Source organism: Poeciliopsis prolifica, unplaced genomic scaffold (assembly GCF_027474105.1).
Source record: "Poeciliopsis prolifica strain line A6 unplaced genomic scaffold, Auburn_PproV2 SCAFFOLD006, whole genome shotgun sequence".
Classification (NCBI taxonomy): Eukaryota; Metazoa; Chordata; class Actinopteri; order Cyprinodontiformes; family Poeciliidae; genus Poeciliopsis; species Poeciliopsis prolifica.
The window spans coordinates 3,233,378-3,250,845 of record NW_026562381.1 but is presented as its reverse complement, the minus strand read 5'-3'; the positions used below and the strand labels follow the sequence as shown (position 1 = coordinate 3,250,845).

The following is a 17,468-nucleotide window of genomic DNA, read 5'->3' as shown; positions in this document are numbered from 1 at the left end:
TTCGGTTCTTACTCTGCGTTTGTTTGTTCCATCTTCTAGACACACTACACAGTGGCAGACCTAGAGAGTGATCTGCAGTATCTCAGTGCCACCATTGAGTGTGAACAGCCTCAGCCTGACCTTTACAAGTAAGTCAGTCACCAGGTGGCCTCAACAGATCTACACTACATGATTATGATGTCTTTTGAAAATGCTAGCCTGATGTCTAACAATAAGATGAAGATGATACACCAACAGCTGGAATCAGATATTTTTATGCTCTTTATGGAAAGAAATATAACTTTTTTATCACTATTTGACAATAATTCAAGCTCAACTTTCTGTTTGAGATTGGTAACAAACACTATTTTTATTTTCTAAATACCACAAAATTTGACAAAACATTTTAGAGATTTCTTTGAAACGATTGCTCTACGCTATGTGACTTTGGTCAACTATTTAGAATTTCCTTCCACAGGCTTCTCACAATAATTTATTTGAATTTTGACCCATTCCTCCTGACAGAACTGGTGAAACTAATCATATTTTATGCTGAGAAACCTTACTCAATCATAGTTGGCAGTTCTTACTCTGCCGGTCACGATTGACTGGCAAAGTAAATAAAAGCAGCATAAAACAGCTCCATGTTTTATGCTGCTTTGCTCAAACATAAGTTTCTTGTCCGTGAGTCCCTTTACAAATGCTAACCTTTCTAGATTGCTTTTAGAGTTATGTCTTCTTGCTTTCTGGGTGGCTTCTCAGTCCATGACATCATCAGTAGGGTTTTCCCAATTTGTTCATAGACATTGTAGATTTAGTGTACATAAAATTTTAATAAATACATAAAAATGTTCTCTCATTGTGCTGATAATTGGCAAAGATTTAGTTCGATTTAATGTCAGATAGTGAGAGAAGAAGATCATCACTCTTTCTATGCAGTGTATCTAAATATCTGGTTTCAGCAGAATAACAAATCTGTTATTCTGTTTCAGATTTGTCGGCCGTATGCACATTTACAGAAACAGTCAGGAGCCTGATGTGAGGTGAGAGCTCTCTTGCACAGCAATCTCAATCCACTTTAAATGGAGGCAAAATCAAAACATGGTTCCTTAAGCACCCATTTGTTTCCCTTTGCATCTCTAACAAATCACTTCTCTATTGATCCTTCATTGCAAACAAGCATTAACATTAAAACAGGCTGGCAGGGGTTTAGCCACTGCTTCCAAAGCACTCCCACTGGCATTTCTCATTGACTACTTTGTAATAGCCACAAACAAATTCCAGTGTCCTTCTGAAGAGCACTGGGACGGGTGTAAACCTGGACTGCAGCCCCGCTGTCACTGCGTATTTTAGAACAGATGCCAGATGCCCTGCCAGGTTCCCATTTGCAGAGTAGAGGAGTGTGTGGATTCCACAGCTCTTGAATTGCAACACAAGTGTTTAATCCACTGATGTGATTGTGCAGATCTTTAGGCCCAGAAAACCTGCTGCTGAAAGGAGCAAATTTGAAGAACACTCAGAAGATATGTGGTGAGTGAAATGAAAGTGGTGTCACTCAGTGGGCTTTTATGCTGAAAGCTGATCCTTTTTTTTCTCTCTTGTTTTTCTTCTCAAGGTGTTGCAGTTTACACTGGAATGGAGACAAAAATGGCTCTCAACTACCAGGGAAAATCGCAAAAACGTTCCGCTGTGGAGAAGTATGTCTGTAGCGAGAACTGTAGACGGGATTAAACATGTCTGGTTTACTGCTTGTTGTAACTAATGCTGTTATTTCAGGTCTATCAACGCCTTCCTTCTGGTTTACCTTTTCATCCTGGTGAGCAAAGCGCTTGTGTGCACGACACTTAAGTATGTGTGGCAGAGCAAACACGATGAGCCGTGGTACAACGAGAAAACGCAGAAGGAGAGGGACACTAATCAGGTACTGTTAACCCTGTTGTGAAAAACGTCTGTACACGATTTTAAAACTGTTGCAACAAAAGGTCAACCAAAAATGATTTATAAAACATAGTTTATGTTTTAAGCTATAACTTAACAGTGGATTTGTGTAGATCTGCCCTGTCAATAACTAGTTTCTTTATAACAAGGTGACATAGTTATAGTTTCACATTTTGTACACTGTCGTATAAGAAAATGAGCTTTCTTTTGAAAGACAAAAATATTATGTGAAACAAAACAAAATTGTTTATTTTTCAACTCGGTTTAGAAGTCTGTATGACTCAGTTGCATTTACAGAAATTATTATTGCCTAAGATGGAAACACAGATTGTTTTAGACAGTTTGAAAACGATGTGTGTGTCGACCACATGGAATCGAAACAAAATGTGTTGCAGTTTGGGGCTATAATGAGAAAAAAAAAGCTAAACGGTTGAGTAATTTTGCAAGGCAAGTTGTTTGCTAAAGAAATAAATTAAATGTTAAACTGAAACTTTATATTTTTCAGGGTAATTTTCACCTAAATGCAACCTTCTGGAAAGTCTTCAAATTTGTGTTTAGTCACTCTTATTAACCCTGTGGTTAAATAAAACTTTCTAGACTGCAGATGTCCTGACCAGGTGCTTTGGTTTCACTTCAACTTCTAAATGCAAATTTGAAACATCAAATCCTAATACAATGTTGTTGAGCTCTGTAATGTTAAATATTTACTGATGATTGCTTCTACCTTTAGGCCACTGCTCCATCTGTAATGTTTTACACGCTGTGACGCAAAGAAAACTTGTGAATTAGCTGCTGCTTGCCTATATCACAACAGCCTCCTGTCTGTATTTGTTCTTTAGTTAACTGTGAAGGTTGGTCCTTATTTGCTGTATAAACCTTTGTGTGGGGGAGCTGATTTCAGCTGAAAAACAATCTGTTCTCAACACCGAGCACAGTTCAATCAAAATTTCACAAAGTCAACTTCATGAAAAAAAAAAATCAAGTGCCGTTACTGTACTTTTTTCTTTGACATTGTACTGAATGGTGCCGATTTTATTTTATTTTTTGTCATTGGTATTGGCCCACAGTTTTATAAAGTCAGTTTTATAAAGACAAGTTACCCAACATGGTGCCATTATCTTGAAAATGGGGCAGGATTTAGTTTGTCTTGTTCCCGTTTCCCAATAATACAACAATGCTATAGTTTGTGAATTTTTGTTTGCAGTGTTACAAATCAGTCTTTTAAAATAGAAATATTGTAGTTGTAAAAAAAAAATAGTGGTGGGACATGGTGATTATTTGCATTTGCAAAATATATATATTAAAAGTGCTGCAATAATAAAAAAAAAGTTGATTAATAAAGAATTAAACATTTATGATTAATATTTTTAAAACACAAACATATAAAAACATTATGGATTAAAATTGCAACTCAACACAACATCTTTGTTTGCATTTTACATCGCAGCTAAATGCACTACTTTTTAATCTGTATCATCTTGTTTTGTAACTGATCAAATCTAACATGCGAGAGTTTCAACCGTAGAAAAGTTGTTAGTTTTAACGTTTTTGAAATGTGTCTCATCTTAACTTTTTATTTATTCTTTTTTTTTTTATCAACAGTACCTAAAAATGTTCACAGACTTCCTGTCCTTCATGGTGCTCTTCAACTTCATCATTCCGGTGTCCATGTACGTCACGGTGGAGATGCAAAAGTTCTTGGGATCCTTTTTCATTACATGGGACAAAGATTTCTTCGACCCTGAAATCCAAGAGGGGGCGCTGGTCAACACATCCGACCTTAATGAGGAGTTGGGACAGGTCAGGCCGCAAGCCACATTCAAATAACACTTTTGATTGACCGTTTTTCTTTTTATGTCATTTCTTGTAACATTGTTATCCAAACATACATTTTTAAGTAAAATGAAAGAATACACATGTGATAGACATTTATTACTAGTCGTGTTGGGCAAAGAATTTTACTTTTGGCTACTTTGCTTTTAATAAAGTAACACAAGGAGTAAAACAAACTGTCGATTAGTAGGGCTACCTGCTCTGGTAGAACCTGCAGGTAGGAGCTTGCCAGATATAACATTATAACAATGTTACTACAACAGGACTGATAGATTATGTTTCACTTCTTTACACATTATAACTGGGTTTAAATTTGTGTAAGCAGAAAAAACTATATATGCACGTTTCCTCTTTCAGCCAGCAGACTGGCAGTGTGCAGCAATATGTAGAGCAAGTGCGGTAATGCACTATACAGCTTCAGTCTCATTATTTTCATTTATTTTTACTTTTACCAATTCTGTCTAATCTATGGTTATATTTGTAATGACTAATATTTAGTACTTTGGATGGAGTAGCTTGTCAACAAATAAGCATTTTTTCCTTGTAATTAATACATTATATTGTGCAGCATGTCAAATTCTTTATTGCATTCCCATGAGGATATTGTATCAATATTTCTATTAAATTAATAAATAAATAAAAACATTTGGGTTTTCTCAACTTTTGTTGCAGAGATTTCAGAAAATTAGCACACTTGAAAAAAAAAATCTAACTTGAATTATGAGTGACTCCTGTTACAGTGAAAAAGAAAAGAAAAAGAACAGATGCATAGCAGTAGATTTGCAACACAATTCATTTTCTTTTTATATATGATCATCACAAAAAGCGCTTTTTTTTAGCAGCTACACTTAGCATTTAAAATAAATACAAGAATTTGCATCTTACCAATTTGATACATGCTGTGCAATTCTTTTTCTAATGTTATTTTTTATTGTTTTATATTTTGTGCTTTCTCCATGGTGTTTACTGCAGGTGGAGTACATCTTCACAGACAAGACTGGCACTCTCACTCAGAACAACATGGAGTTCATAGAGTGCTGCATCGACGGCTTCCAGTACAAGCATGGGGACGGGAGCTCAGAGTTGGACGGGTTTTGCGTCACAGATGGGCCTGTAAACAAAATCCAGCAGAAAGCTGGCAGGGTGAGTGTTGTGTTGCCCCACCATCTGGTACAAGAAGTCAAGCGGGCATGAACATATGATCATTACATAGCTCATTGGTCAGAAAGACCCTTCATAGGTCACCCAGGTGTAGCCTCTGACATGTCGACATATGCAGTTAACATGAAGTGGGAAAAATATTTGCTCTGTAAAGAAGCACCTGATAATTATTTGTTTTGGTAAAAAGTAAATTCAGTCGTATCGTATTGAAGTAAGCTAACTTGTTTGATTCTAGTTTCCTTTAATGGGTTGTATTTTTGTTTTGTTGTTAGGAGAGGGAGGAGCTTTTCCTTCGTGCCCTCTGTCTGTGCCACACTGTCCAGGTAAAGGAGTCTACAAAGCATAGGCAAGACCAGATTGACCAGATTGACCAAATTGACCAGGTCGATGGCTTAGGGGTTGATCAGGCATTTCTGGACCCGCCACAGAAGGAAATGGGCTTCATAGCTTCCTCGCCCGATGAGATTGCTCTGGTTAAGGGAGCTATGAGGTAAAAAAAAAGATGAGCTGTTGTGAAATGATCAATTTGAGTTGATGTTGTTTTTGTACTAATAAATAATTCTTGAAGAAAAAGTAACAAATTCCATGTAATGTTGCATCTCAGCAAATTAGATAAAGATTTCAAGTGTTAATTTCAAGTAATTTAGATGATTGACTGCTAATGAAACACAAAGTTAAGCTGATCAAAGAACAACAAAGGATTATTCTTGTCCGGGCTTCATTTCGCAATCCTTTCAGAGTTGGATTTGTTGCTGTTACAAGTTTTCCTTCCTCCTAATTTTGCATTAATATGCTTTTATACTGAACTCTGAACACTCAGCGTCTTAAACAATATGGTTTTGTGACTATTTACTGTCAAGTCAGCAGTTTCACATGTGATTCACTAAAACGACTATATGTCTGCATTGAGAAACTCTTGAATGATGGTGTGTAATATGTATGTTTTCTAAGATACTTTGAATGTTTAGTAGTTTTAAGACTTAATCATAAAATTTAGGTCAAAGTAAAGCACAAATCACACAAATGCATGACTAAAAAATGGCACATTTTCATACCTTCATCTGCAGGTACGGCTTCACGTTTCTGGGCCTTGAAAGTAAAAACATGAAAATTCTTAACAGGAATAAAGATGTTGAAACGTAAGCCAGTAACATTTGGATAGTCATAATTGATGCCTGTGTATTTTTTAAACTTAATTTCAGTTTTGTGTTACTTGAAGGTATGAACTACTTCATGTGTTAAACTTTGACCCTGTGAGGAGGAGGATGAGTGTAATGGTCAGATCCAAAACAGGTGAGCTGAAGACTTTAATTTGCTGCATTTTTATTTGATTTACTGTTAATTTTCTACATTCACCATGTCTGTAATTGTTTATGTTTGTGTTCAGGTGAAATATTGCTTTTCTGCAAGGGGGCAGATTCTTCTATTTTCCCTCAAGTCAGGCAGGAGGAGGTGGAGACGATACGCATGCATGTGGAACGCAACGCAACCGTGAGTGAAAAAGAAACTGTTGTAGCTTCTTCTCCTAACAATGTCAAGGTTTTCTGAGGTAACATTGTTTTTTCTCTCTCTTCAGGAGGGCTATCGCACATTGTGTGTAGCCTACAAACATCTCAGCGCACAGGAGTACGCCAGGGCGGATGCAGACTTGAGAGAAGCTAGACTGGCTCTCCAGGACAGAGAGGAGAAGCTTATGGCTGTTTACAACCGAGTGGAGACCGATATGATTTTAATAGGAGCTACTGCTGTGGAAGATCAGTGGGTGCTAACTCCACATACTGTAGTCAAACACTGATGAAGTCGCGTTTTAAAATGCATGTCCTGTCATCCAGATCATATTTTACTTTAAAAGGTTTTATAAGTTACAAATGATCTCATTTAAAATCCAAAGCTACTGACACAGTTTTCAATAGAAGTGCCCTTCTGTAATCTTACAGTTAGGAATTCCTTCTGTTAAATTTTCTTTAGCATTATCTTGTGCCCCTAACTCTCCATCATCTTACACTGCCACCATGTGGTTATTTACTGATTCACAATCTTAAGATTTCAAGATGCTAAAACAAATTATTGGTTTTATATGTTACATATTTTCATTAATAACACAAAATTTCCAAAATATTGATTGATCAATTTAGCTCAACTTGTTGGGCACAATTGACATAAATAGCTGTAACTCCTTTTTTGTGCTCATTCTCCTCTAATGTGTCTCTTTTTACCCAAAAGGCTTCAGGATGAGGCAGCACAGACCATGGAAGCTTTGCAGGGAGCAGGCATGAAGGTTTGGGTTCTGACGGGGGACAAGATGGAGACGGCTAAGTCCACCTGCTACGCTTGTGGATTGTTTAAGAAAAACACAGAACTGCTGGAGCTAACGTTGCGCACGCTTGAGGATGGAGGAAGGAGTCGTGAGGAAAGGCTGCATGACCTGTTACTTGAGTACCATAAGAAAGCTGTTCAAGATGCCCCACCCGTGAAATTAGGAATTACTAGGTTGGTATCTTACAAAATTATAACCCCTATTCAGTTCCTTGCAAGAAATCCTGAAAGACCTTAAACGTTTTCACATTTTGTCTCATTTCAACCACAAAATTCAATGTGTTTTATGGAGATTTTGTGCGACAGACCAACACAAATCTGCTAAGTGGAAGGAAAATGATTTGCAGTTCTTAAATGTTCTACAAATAAACACCTCAAAAGTGAGATTATATCCAGAGTCACTAATACAGTTATACATGTTTTAAGACGGCTGCGCACATCTAAAGACTAGCATTTTGTCCCATTTTTATTTGCAATGAAGCTCAAGCTCAGATTGGATGGAAAGTGCTTGTGAAAATCATTTTTCAAATTTTCCCATTTTCACTTTGATGCATCTTCTCAGCAACACTGAAAAAAAATAGCAACCCTTTGAATATTATGTTAGTGGAGCAACAAAATGTGAAGAAGTTGGCTTGTGTAAAGTTATCAAAAGGTTTTTGTATCAGAAGTTGTATCTCATTCCTTATTTCCCTGCTGTTTGTTGCAGGAGTTGGTCTGTAGCCGGACATGATTACGGTTTCATCATCGATGGAGCTTCTTTGTCGATGGTTCTCAGCTCTTCCTCTGAACCAAACTCCAGAAGATACAAGAACCTGTTTCTGCAGATCTGTCAGAACTGCACGGCTGTTCTCTGCTGCCGCATGGCCCCTCTGCAGAAGGCTCAGGTCAGATCCAGTTATTTCAATAAACTTGATTTATCAGTTTTACAGCAAACGCTTGGCAACATGTAGCTCTCTGTTTTATTCCCATCTGTAGATTGTTAAACTGGTGAAGAACTCCAAAGGCAACCCAATTACTCTTTCCATTGGTGATGGAGCAAACGATGTTAGCATGATCTTGGAAGCTCATGTTGGCATTGGTAAGAAATCAATGTAAATGTGGAGAACTGCTATCATTTGGTGCAGGTTACGTTGACCCTCTGAATATTTTTGTCTTTGTTTGGCCCTGGTGTTTCAGGTATTAAAGGAAAAGAGGGTCGGCAGGCAGTGAAGAACAGTGATTACGCTATACCCAAACTCAAACACCTCAAGAAACTTTTGTTGGCTCATGGACATCTTTACTACGTTCGCATTGCACACCTAGTGCAGTACTTCTTTTACAAGGTAACCAAAACTGCCTTTTTAATGTTCTAATGACTTGTTGTATTTATCTTTAAAACATGAATTTATCAGTTACTTTTTGCGAAAAATAACAAAACAAGAAACGTTTGAGTTAAAATCAAACTACTCATAACTTTGAACAACTTTTTCTTATCAATTTTTCCACAGAATCTTTGCTTCATCTTACCTCAGTTTTTGTACCAGTTCTTCTGTGGATATTCCCAGCAAGTGAGTTTTTTTCTCAACAATGAGGTTTGAAAATGTGGCTGAGACCGTTTCCCTCAAATTACCCCACCCCCACTGGCCCTGTGACCTTTGACCTCTGTTGAAATAGTAATAATAATTCATACATCCCAATCCTTCCTCTGCTATTCTTTCTTGTGACCCACAAACAGATCTGTTATAAGTTCCTGAAAGTAATATTCATGCTTCCTCGGATGGGTTCCTTTTAAGACATATAGATGTTTTGAGTTTTTTTCTACTCCTTTATATTAATCCCCAGTCACCCCACCCCTTCTCCTCCTTCCTGCGTCCTTCCCCTTCAACCCTTCCTCCTGCTCCGTCCTCCCCAGCCCCTGTACGATGCAGCCTATCTGACGATGTACAACATCTGCTTCACCTCTATGCCCATCCTGGCTTACAGCCTTTTGGAGCAGCACATTTGCATTGAGGTTCTTTTGGAACACTCCACCCTCTACAGGTAAGTTGGTGGTATTGCACCTTTTAAAAGTCTTGGTCTTGTAAAATTAAACAATCAGCCTTTAACAATTTTCCCAAATCCATTATACAGACAAGCTTAACTAAGTATACCTAACTACTGAGTTTATTAACGACTGAATAAATGTATAAATGAAAGCCTTTCTCGTAACCATGCAGTGAACTTTATTGAAGTTTGGTTCATCTTTGAAAGTGTTTTCCATGCCAGGAAAGCAACCAATTTAAATTAACTCTACCAGTTCTCCCAGTAAGAGTAGTTAAATATGATGAGTCTGGATGATGGCTACAGAAGTTATGTGGTTGACATAGGACATTTAAGAAGATGTGGGAGTGTGTGTATATTTCAGCCTTAATATATAATTTTGGCAGTGGATTTGAGAAAATACGCCAAAGATTCAAACTTGTTCATCCAGTTCTTTTTTTTTTTTTTAATCACTGCAGTTTTATCTTGTCTATTCATTAATTTTATGCTGAAAAACTTTTCAAATTTAACAATAAAACTTCATATTCATGCAGATGAATGCTTGTAAACCTTTGGGTAGAGCTTTAAGTTCAGCCTTTGTAAAATAAAGGTTTGGTTTTTGTCCCTCAGCTCCACTTTTATAATGCTTCTAATAAAAAAAAAAACAATTAGAAAGATATATTTACAAGTATTTAAAAGCTACTTAATTAACTCTAAACAATATACCCTGGACTCACTCTTGTAAATTTCTATAGCGGGGCTGGATGATGTTTTTTTTCTCCCTTTTAATTCATTTCAGAGACATTGCTAAGAATGCAATGTTGCGGTGGAAGCTATTCCTTTATTGGACTGCGCTTGGAGTCTTCCACGGATTAGTCTTCTTCTTTGGTGTTCGGTTTTTGTTCAGTAACCCAGCTCTGCAGGACAACGGCCAGGTTTGATTTCTCTCAACTGCTGAACATAAATGAGACAAACCGATCGATTAATCTCCGTCTCCTCACCAAAACCTGTTTGTCTTTTTTGGATCCAGGTTTTTGGAAACTGGTCATATGGAACGATTGTGTTCACTGTCCTCGTCTTCACTGTTACGCTAAAGGTAAATGTATTCCCTGTTCTACGCTGTAACTTTAACACAAACAAGAGACTGAAAGTAGAGTGAAATTAGGATTTTGTGGCGTAAACATGTATTTTCTGTGTAGTTTTTAATCACTTTCTCTTGTTTTTTACAGCTGGCTCTGGACACACGGCATTGGACATGGATCAACCACTTTGTAATATGGGGCTCCCTGGCTTTTTATGTGTTTTTCAGCTTCTTCTGGGGAGGAATCATATGGTCAGAAAATTCACGCAAAAGTTTGTTGCAGCCGACCTTTAGTCAGCTATCAGAAACGAATAATGTGACCTGAAGTGTGTATTCTTCTGCAGGCCTTTCCTGAAGCACCAGCGTTTGTACTTTGTGTTCGCCAACATGCTGAGCTCTGTGTCAGCGTGGCTCGTCATCATCTTGCTCATCCTCCTCAGTTTACTGCCAGAGATCCTGTTTGTGGTGCTCCGCAAGCCCCGTGGACCCCACGCTCGACAGGTAACGCTGAACTGCACGTACGCACACATAGATTTTCATTTTCTGTGTACTTTCAACGCTCACTTTAGCAAATGAATTTGTTCTCTCAGGGCTATGTTGGTACATTTTCTAGTTGAGTCATTTGAAAAACTTTTTGAAGGATGATTTATGAGTGATATTTACAGCTAATGCTAAGTTTCACATGTAGCTGTTATGACTAGCTATCTCTAAAGTACATGCATAACATAATACAGAACTTACTTGCAGTTTTAAAATTTAAGATAGAAAACCAAATATTACATCAGCTTTGCTGATGTAATATTTTGGTTGCTGACATCTACTGATGTTTTATAACCACCTGCTGGACACAATCAATTCATCTATTTCAACATTTAGTGCTACGAGTTCAGTAGGCTCAAATTTTCGAATACTTTTTGCACATGTATCAAGATCAGACTTCAGATTTGAAATCTCTGATAGTTTTCCATTTCTGTATTTTTCAATGTAGCAAAATCAAGCATGAAAAACTGTTTGAAGATCTTTTTAAATTAATATATTTTTAGATTGCATAATTGTGCAGAATGCACCCATCAACTTAGTTTGTGTGTTTTTTTTTTCAAAGTGGGTTTCTGTGAAATTATTCGCAGTAAAAACTGTATTTGTTGAAAAATTAGGTACTTTCTACATTTGAGCCTGGAAAATTGAGTAATTTTGAATTTGTTGGAAATTTTGTAGGAGGTAAAGCATTATTAAAAGTTTTTTGACCTTCAAAATGCAGAGAAGAGTCACTCATAGTAATTGATTGAACCAAGTAAATGTCCACAAATCTTTCCAGTTTCCATCCTGAGAGCCTTATGTTTGCACTGGAATAACAGGTTACATTTGCTGGAGTCTTTGGGGTATTTTATCATTTTTACTCTTAAAAACCATCATTGAAAATGTAAGATTTGCTTGATTTTGTAGGACTGTTCCATCTATGATTAACTGATTTTCTTCCAGTCTAATTTTCAAGTTCTTGGTTCTCCATTTTACCTTGACTTTTTTTAGTTTCCAATCTGACTTCTCTGCTTTCACAGATTCTTACCTGTCACCTTCCTATTTTTCCTTCTCTTCCTTTCTGTACTTTCCTCCCCAAAGATGAAGCATCGCCTTCCGTCCTCGGGGACTTCTACTATCTTCATGCTGTCTCAGACAGCTAGCACTCACAGCTTCTCATGGAGCGACTGAGGTCTCCTGTTTTCTCTCTGTTGACATTTAAACTTTATTCTCGTTCTGAGGATTTTCTGTTTGCTTGGAAACGTGCTTGTTTCCTTCTCACTGTGTCCTCCCTCTCCCACTGTCTCCTTCCTGATATTAATTTACTCAAGCTGTCTTGGAAGCCTCTGTTTTAAACATTGACTCAAATGGCTTAATCTAGTTATAATTTATTAAATTGGGAGGAGTGGTGTGCTGCCAGCTCTTCCTGCAGTGTGGAGTAGGACAGGGAGTCTGTGCTGAGCGTGCAGTCAGTCTTTCATCCTTGTCTGTCCAGTTTTATTATTCAGTGTCTCCTCCCAGCTGCCTTGCTGCTCCAATGCCTGCTGCCTCTGCATGTCCCGTCGGGTGACTGCAGCACCTCAAAGCACCCAAATGCAACTGCATGAGGCACGAGTCCACAACCTCATCTTGGATCCTCAACCCACAGCCCACAGCTTTTTCTGTGTTTAGTCTCATGAATTTTGTTTTGTAAAATATCCAACTATATGAAAAAAATACATTACAAAATTGTTTAACTGAAGTTTTTTTTTTTTTTTTTTTTTTTTGCCCAGAGTTGTCTAGTAAGACACATAGACTAACTTTTATTGCCCATTTGTCTTCTTTTAGTCTCTTGTGAATGTATATGTGTGTGTGTAAGTGTGCTAGAGGAAGGAGAATACGGAGAAAGAGAAGCATGTTTGTGCCTGGCGGCGTAGTGAAGTCAACAGTGTGTTCTGCCTCACCCTTCTAGAAAAAGTCCAGTGCGGGGGACCCCCAGTCTCCCCAGTCTACAGACAGGCCCCTGCTCACGAGAACCTTTTCAGATGAATCCAATACTATCATTTAAACAGGTACCAGCCCACTTTTAGGTCATTCAACTTAATCAGGGACTCACGTCTGATTTTAAACCCCTCTCGCTGCCCATCTTATTTTTAATGCTAAGTTCTAATAAGGTAATCAAAACCCAAATGGCCTATAAACCATATTTAATAATGACCAAGTGTTTTTCTTCTTGTGTGTGTTGTGTAAGCTGGATTAGGCTGGCTGAAGAGAGGCACTTATTATATTTCTGTCATTCTAGACCAAAACTTTTCTATGATATGGTTAAATAATGCATGTATTTCATCTATGATTGGAAAGTTGGGTTCACATTTTTGCACAGACACATGCTCCTTTCAGCCTTCCTTTCGATGCAAAGCTTACATTTCTATTTGCATGTGCTTCTTATGTCTCCGTCTTTATTTACTTTCTTCCGGTCAGTTGTTTTCCTGATTTGGAGTCTGAGCTGTCCTTCTTTTTCCTTCCTGTCTCCTGGTGTCAAACCACAGGGCTGGTCACTGCCCTGTGGCATTCATGTGCCATTTGCAATGTTGCCTTTGTTTCTTTGGGTTGGGTCGTCTCTGTTATTCACCATCTGCTTATTTGTTTGGTAAATAATGGATGCATTTGTGCTTGTTATCCTTGGGTTTGGTGCATGAAGTTGACGCAAACCTAGCCTAAATGTTGCTGAATTATATGGTGCAGACATCCAAATTACAAATAAAACAAATGGAGAAAACTTCCGAAAACTCCTTTGTCCCTCAATGTGTTTTCATAGAGCCATGCTGAAGGATTTTTACCAACTGAATTATTTTACATCTTGTCTTTTTACAGTCACAAACTTTAAAGTCTTTAAAGATTGTATGTAACACAAAGATAAGCATGATTACACACTGGAAGGAAACCCTGTTTTTAATTACACCGATAAAAATCAGAAACTTGTATTACAATATTTGCTCCCCTTTTACTCTGATACCTCAAAGTGAAATCTATTTCAGCCAATTACTGTTAGGATTCAGCTGTTCAGTGAAGTCTTCAGAGGTTTGTTAGAGGACATTGATGGACACCAGACAGGTCAGGAAAATAGCTGTGGCGTGTTTTGAGAGATGCTCGTGTTATGAGACGACGTCCCAAACTTGGATAGATGTGATAAACAATATTGGTAGATAATAATACATTTGATAGAACATTCAATAATTTCACTGAGTTCTGACCCAGAGCCACAAATTATTCTGGGGGATGTAGGCATAGGACAGACTTTAGCCACTAACCTTCTCACAACCAGCTGAGCAAAGTTGGTGGCATGAACGCACTCTCTCTCTCTTTGGTTACCTAGCAACAACCTGTTGAGTAACTTGCGCAGCAGCAGTTCAAGGTTTCGCCTCCGTGCTTCATAACTGTAAAAATTTTAAAACAACAGTGTGGAGTGAAGGGAGAAAATGAGTGCAGCCGCGAGAGAGGAAAGTGGATAAAACATTGAAAAGATTACGCCACCAGTTTTGCAGAGTTTCAGATGTTTAAAACAAAATCTAATCAATAATTATTGATATCGACTGATGTGAAACCTTTATATCGTGAAACGTTTTTCAGTTATATCCAATGTCCAAAGCAATTTTTCATCCTCATCCCAGTTCTGCACTAATCTGATTTGGTCTCTTACATAAAATCACAATAATTTTCTTAGAAGATTGTAAAAGACAAAATGTTAAAAAAAAAATCAGTCAGTAACCTAACAGGACATTGTACATTTAGATACCCGTCTGTCCCATGAGCATAATGCTCCTGGTCACACTTCACTGCCACTGTTCACCAGTGGCTGCCTAGCAGTAGCACACTGCTTCTTGTAAGAATGTTTGACTTTTAATCTGGTTTTTATTCTCCCTGTAGCTGGCAGAGGGTGGCCTCCTACAAGCATCCAGGTAAACCTCAACAGCAGTGCTAGCTATGTGTCGTGATCTGCCATCTGAGCTTCAATAGATCAGCTGACATGAGGGGGAAATGGGATGATTTTCTTTACTAATGTGTGTCAGCTATCGGTGGTGGTGATGCTGTAATCACTGTAGCTTCCTTCTTCATTGTTTTGTAGCCACTCACTGTTGATTCTGTGGTGTTTTAAGCTCGTTACATGGCTCAATTTTCTCCCGTTGTCTCCAGCTCCTGATTGAAAGCGCAAAGTAAAAGTCTGTCGTCTTGTGTTGTTTCCAGATCGCTGCTGTCACACCACTTTCCTACAAGCACCTGAAGGAGCGCGAGTAAAAGGCAGCCTGGACACGCCACTGAAATCCTCATTTTGATTTTCTTTCATAGTGAAAGCAACTTCAAAGGGTGGAGAAATATTAAAAGATGAAACAAGAGATCAAGATGAAGAGAATGAAAAAGATCATGGAAATTTAAAGACTTGGGGGGAGAAGTTGAAATTGCTTTTGAAGTCTTTTGACTTCTGTTCCTTTTTATTCGTCAGTCACGTTGCCCAGCGCATGCCTGCAGAGCAGTGCTCTTCTATATTTTATAAAAATAACTCCGATGATGGGCATGAGTCTTCTTCCTTTTACTTTTTTGATATTTGCTTACAAATAAGCGCTGCCTTGCCAGTAGCTCAGTACAACTACTTTAATCCATTAAGCAGTTGTAATATCCACTCCAAGAATGGTACATCTGCATGAAGGCTAAAGAAAAAGAAAAAAAAACACTTCTCTGATATTTAGTCACTGTGTTTTGCAAATCTTTTTTTTCAAATTTAATCGCTGCACTTGTATTTTTGCAATATTTTTTTTTTCCCTTTTCTTTAATTGTTTTAATATTTAATTAAATATTCACACCTTCCAATCCAAATCATTCCAGGTAAAACATTACAAAATGTGATATCAGTGTAGCTGAAAGCAGCACACAGACTGTTAGTGTAGTTTTTGCTTATTTCCTTGTTTTTGTGGATAAAGGGGAGTTTCAACTGATAATTTATGAGAAAGGTCAAATATTATCACTCAGCCCAAAAAGTGTGTTTGTGTGAGATTGAGCAATAGATTCAAGACTCAAAGTACGCTCCAGCAATGAAACGTTACTTGGCGAGTGAGCTGAAATCTTCCAGCCTCAAAGATAATTTAATAGGTTCCAGCAGGAGATAAGAAAACTAATATATACATAGCTTAGACATGTATGTTAACATCTGCTCAAAGCCAAAATGATGATGAAAGTAGTGCAATCAGGTTGGGCCTTTGTGGTGACAGGCCTGTGTGCATATCGTGTGTTTGTGTTGTACAGAAGTGCATACATGTGTTGGATGAGAATAGCCACAAATGCCTGTGCGTAAAGAAGCGCAGGTGTACTTGAACTTCGTTGATTCGGGTCAGTTTGACATTTTCTGCACTATTAGGGAAACTGGTTACTTTGTGATGAATTTGGTGATGTTAGTTATAATCAAACCACATGCATATGGTATCTGTTAGATAAGAAAATGTCACGTAGCCAATAATCATCCCACACTGTACACAAAAATAAGATATTTATAATCGTCGGTGTCTATATTTTGTCTCCTTGGATGAGTTTCGGTTTGAAAGTGTTTGAGCATAATCAGCACAGCTTAAAGTCACTGTGAGGTGCTGATAGCGTGAACTGTTCGCATTTCATCCTTTAACTTTTAATCTGTAGTTCTTTATACATTCCATCCAAACATAACATGATTTCAGACACTTTGATACTCTTTTTGTAATATCTTTTACTTTCTCTCGTTATCATATTAAATCTACTTGCCATATTTATTATTAAGTGTAATTTTTCTCACTGAGGTTATATTTTTATTACATGTATCTTTTTATTAGTCAGAGAATGTTAAGCTTTGTACCAGTGGAGCTCATGTGTTGTTGTCCGGCTCTAACTCGAGACAATATCAGTCCCATTCAGTAGTCTGTGTTGTGTCTGTAAAGACCAGGCAGCCCCTTCCCAATTCACTCCCCAACTCCTCAATTCAATATCCATTTCTGTTTATCTTCCTATGTGAAGTACAGTCCTGGCCATAGGTTTACATATACTCACTGTGGGCTTAATGTGACGTTAATTTGAAGCTTTATAGATAGTGGTGGGACTTGTATCGGATATTTTTAATTATGTTGGATATATACATGGATATTTTGTGGCACTTCTGTAATGGCGATAAGCATTATAATTAAAATAAAAACTATTTATTATGCATTTTATTTTGGAAAGCTTTAATATTCTTGAAAAATATTCCCACTTCTTCAGGACACTACTTACTTAAAAACCTCCTTTATAACTCTAGAGTGCACATTTAATCTTTTTTTTCTCCTTATATTCATTGATTCTCTCTGGGAACAAACAGTGGAAAAAATAGCAAAACATCAATAACATTTCTAAACATGCAATCAGTTTTCTTTAGTTTTTCATTTAAGATCATATCACTGATAAAAATCATAATTTTCATTATAAGAAATTTTTCAATATAAATGCCCACCCCTGTTTATAAAGTAAATTTATATGACGTGTTTTTCGTCCAAAATGGAAGCATGCTAAGGCATGTATGGTGATTTTTAACAACAAAAAATGTGCACAAATTGAAATTGTGTATTCAAACACCCCCATGAATGTGTGTATTCTACCAAGGCCCACCTAAATC

General features: G+C 37.4%; 1 protein-coding gene across 5 annotated transcripts in view; it reads left to right on the top strand.

The window, feature by feature from the left end:
* LOC129360432 (phospholipid-transporting ATPase IG-like) overlaps positions 1-17,017 on the top strand; it is a 48,662-nt gene extending 31,645 nt beyond the window's left edge. Inside the window, exons 7-31 of one of the 5 annotated variants that reach the window (XM_055030645.1) lie at positions 40-128; positions 972-1,022; positions 1,445-1,509; positions 1,595-1,676; positions 1,756-1,900; positions 3,520-3,717; positions 4,723-4,893; positions 5,184-5,401; positions 5,979-6,050; positions 6,131-6,204; positions 6,299-6,402; positions 6,488-6,669; positions 7,135-7,401; positions 7,934-8,111; positions 8,203-8,305; positions 8,404-8,549; positions 8,715-8,774; positions 9,119-9,246; positions 10,025-10,160; positions 10,256-10,321; positions 10,455-10,558; positions 10,651-10,807; positions 12,774-12,873; positions 14,729-14,760; positions 15,047-17,017. In XM_055030645.1, coding sequence (XP_054886620.1) covers positions 40-128; positions 972-1,022; positions 1,445-1,509; positions 1,595-1,676; positions 1,756-1,900; positions 3,520-3,717; positions 4,723-4,893; positions 5,184-5,401; positions 5,979-6,050; positions 6,131-6,204; positions 6,299-6,402; positions 6,488-6,669; positions 7,135-7,401; positions 7,934-8,111; positions 8,203-8,305; positions 8,404-8,549; positions 8,715-8,774; positions 9,119-9,246; positions 10,025-10,160; positions 10,256-10,321; positions 10,455-10,558; positions 10,651-10,807; positions 12,774-12,869 — 2,892 coding nt within the window. In that variant the 3' untranslated portion in view covers positions 12,870-12,873; positions 14,729-14,760; positions 15,047-17,017. Of the gene's footprint in view, positions 1-39; positions 129-971; positions 1,023-1,444; positions 1,510-1,594; positions 1,677-1,755; positions 1,901-3,519; positions 3,718-4,722; positions 4,894-5,183; positions 5,402-5,978; positions 6,051-6,130; positions 6,205-6,298; positions 6,403-6,487; positions 6,670-7,134; positions 7,402-7,933; positions 8,112-8,202; positions 8,306-8,403; positions 8,550-8,714; positions 8,775-9,118; positions 9,247-10,024; positions 10,161-10,255; positions 10,322-10,454; positions 10,559-10,650; positions 10,808-11,923; positions 12,015-12,773; positions 12,874-14,728; positions 14,761-15,046 lie in introns of those variants that run through there. The other 4 variants (XM_055030647.1, XM_055030646.1, XM_055030648.1 and 1 more) reach the window with 4 other exon arrangements.
* Positions 17,018-17,468: the final 451 nt, after the last annotated feature.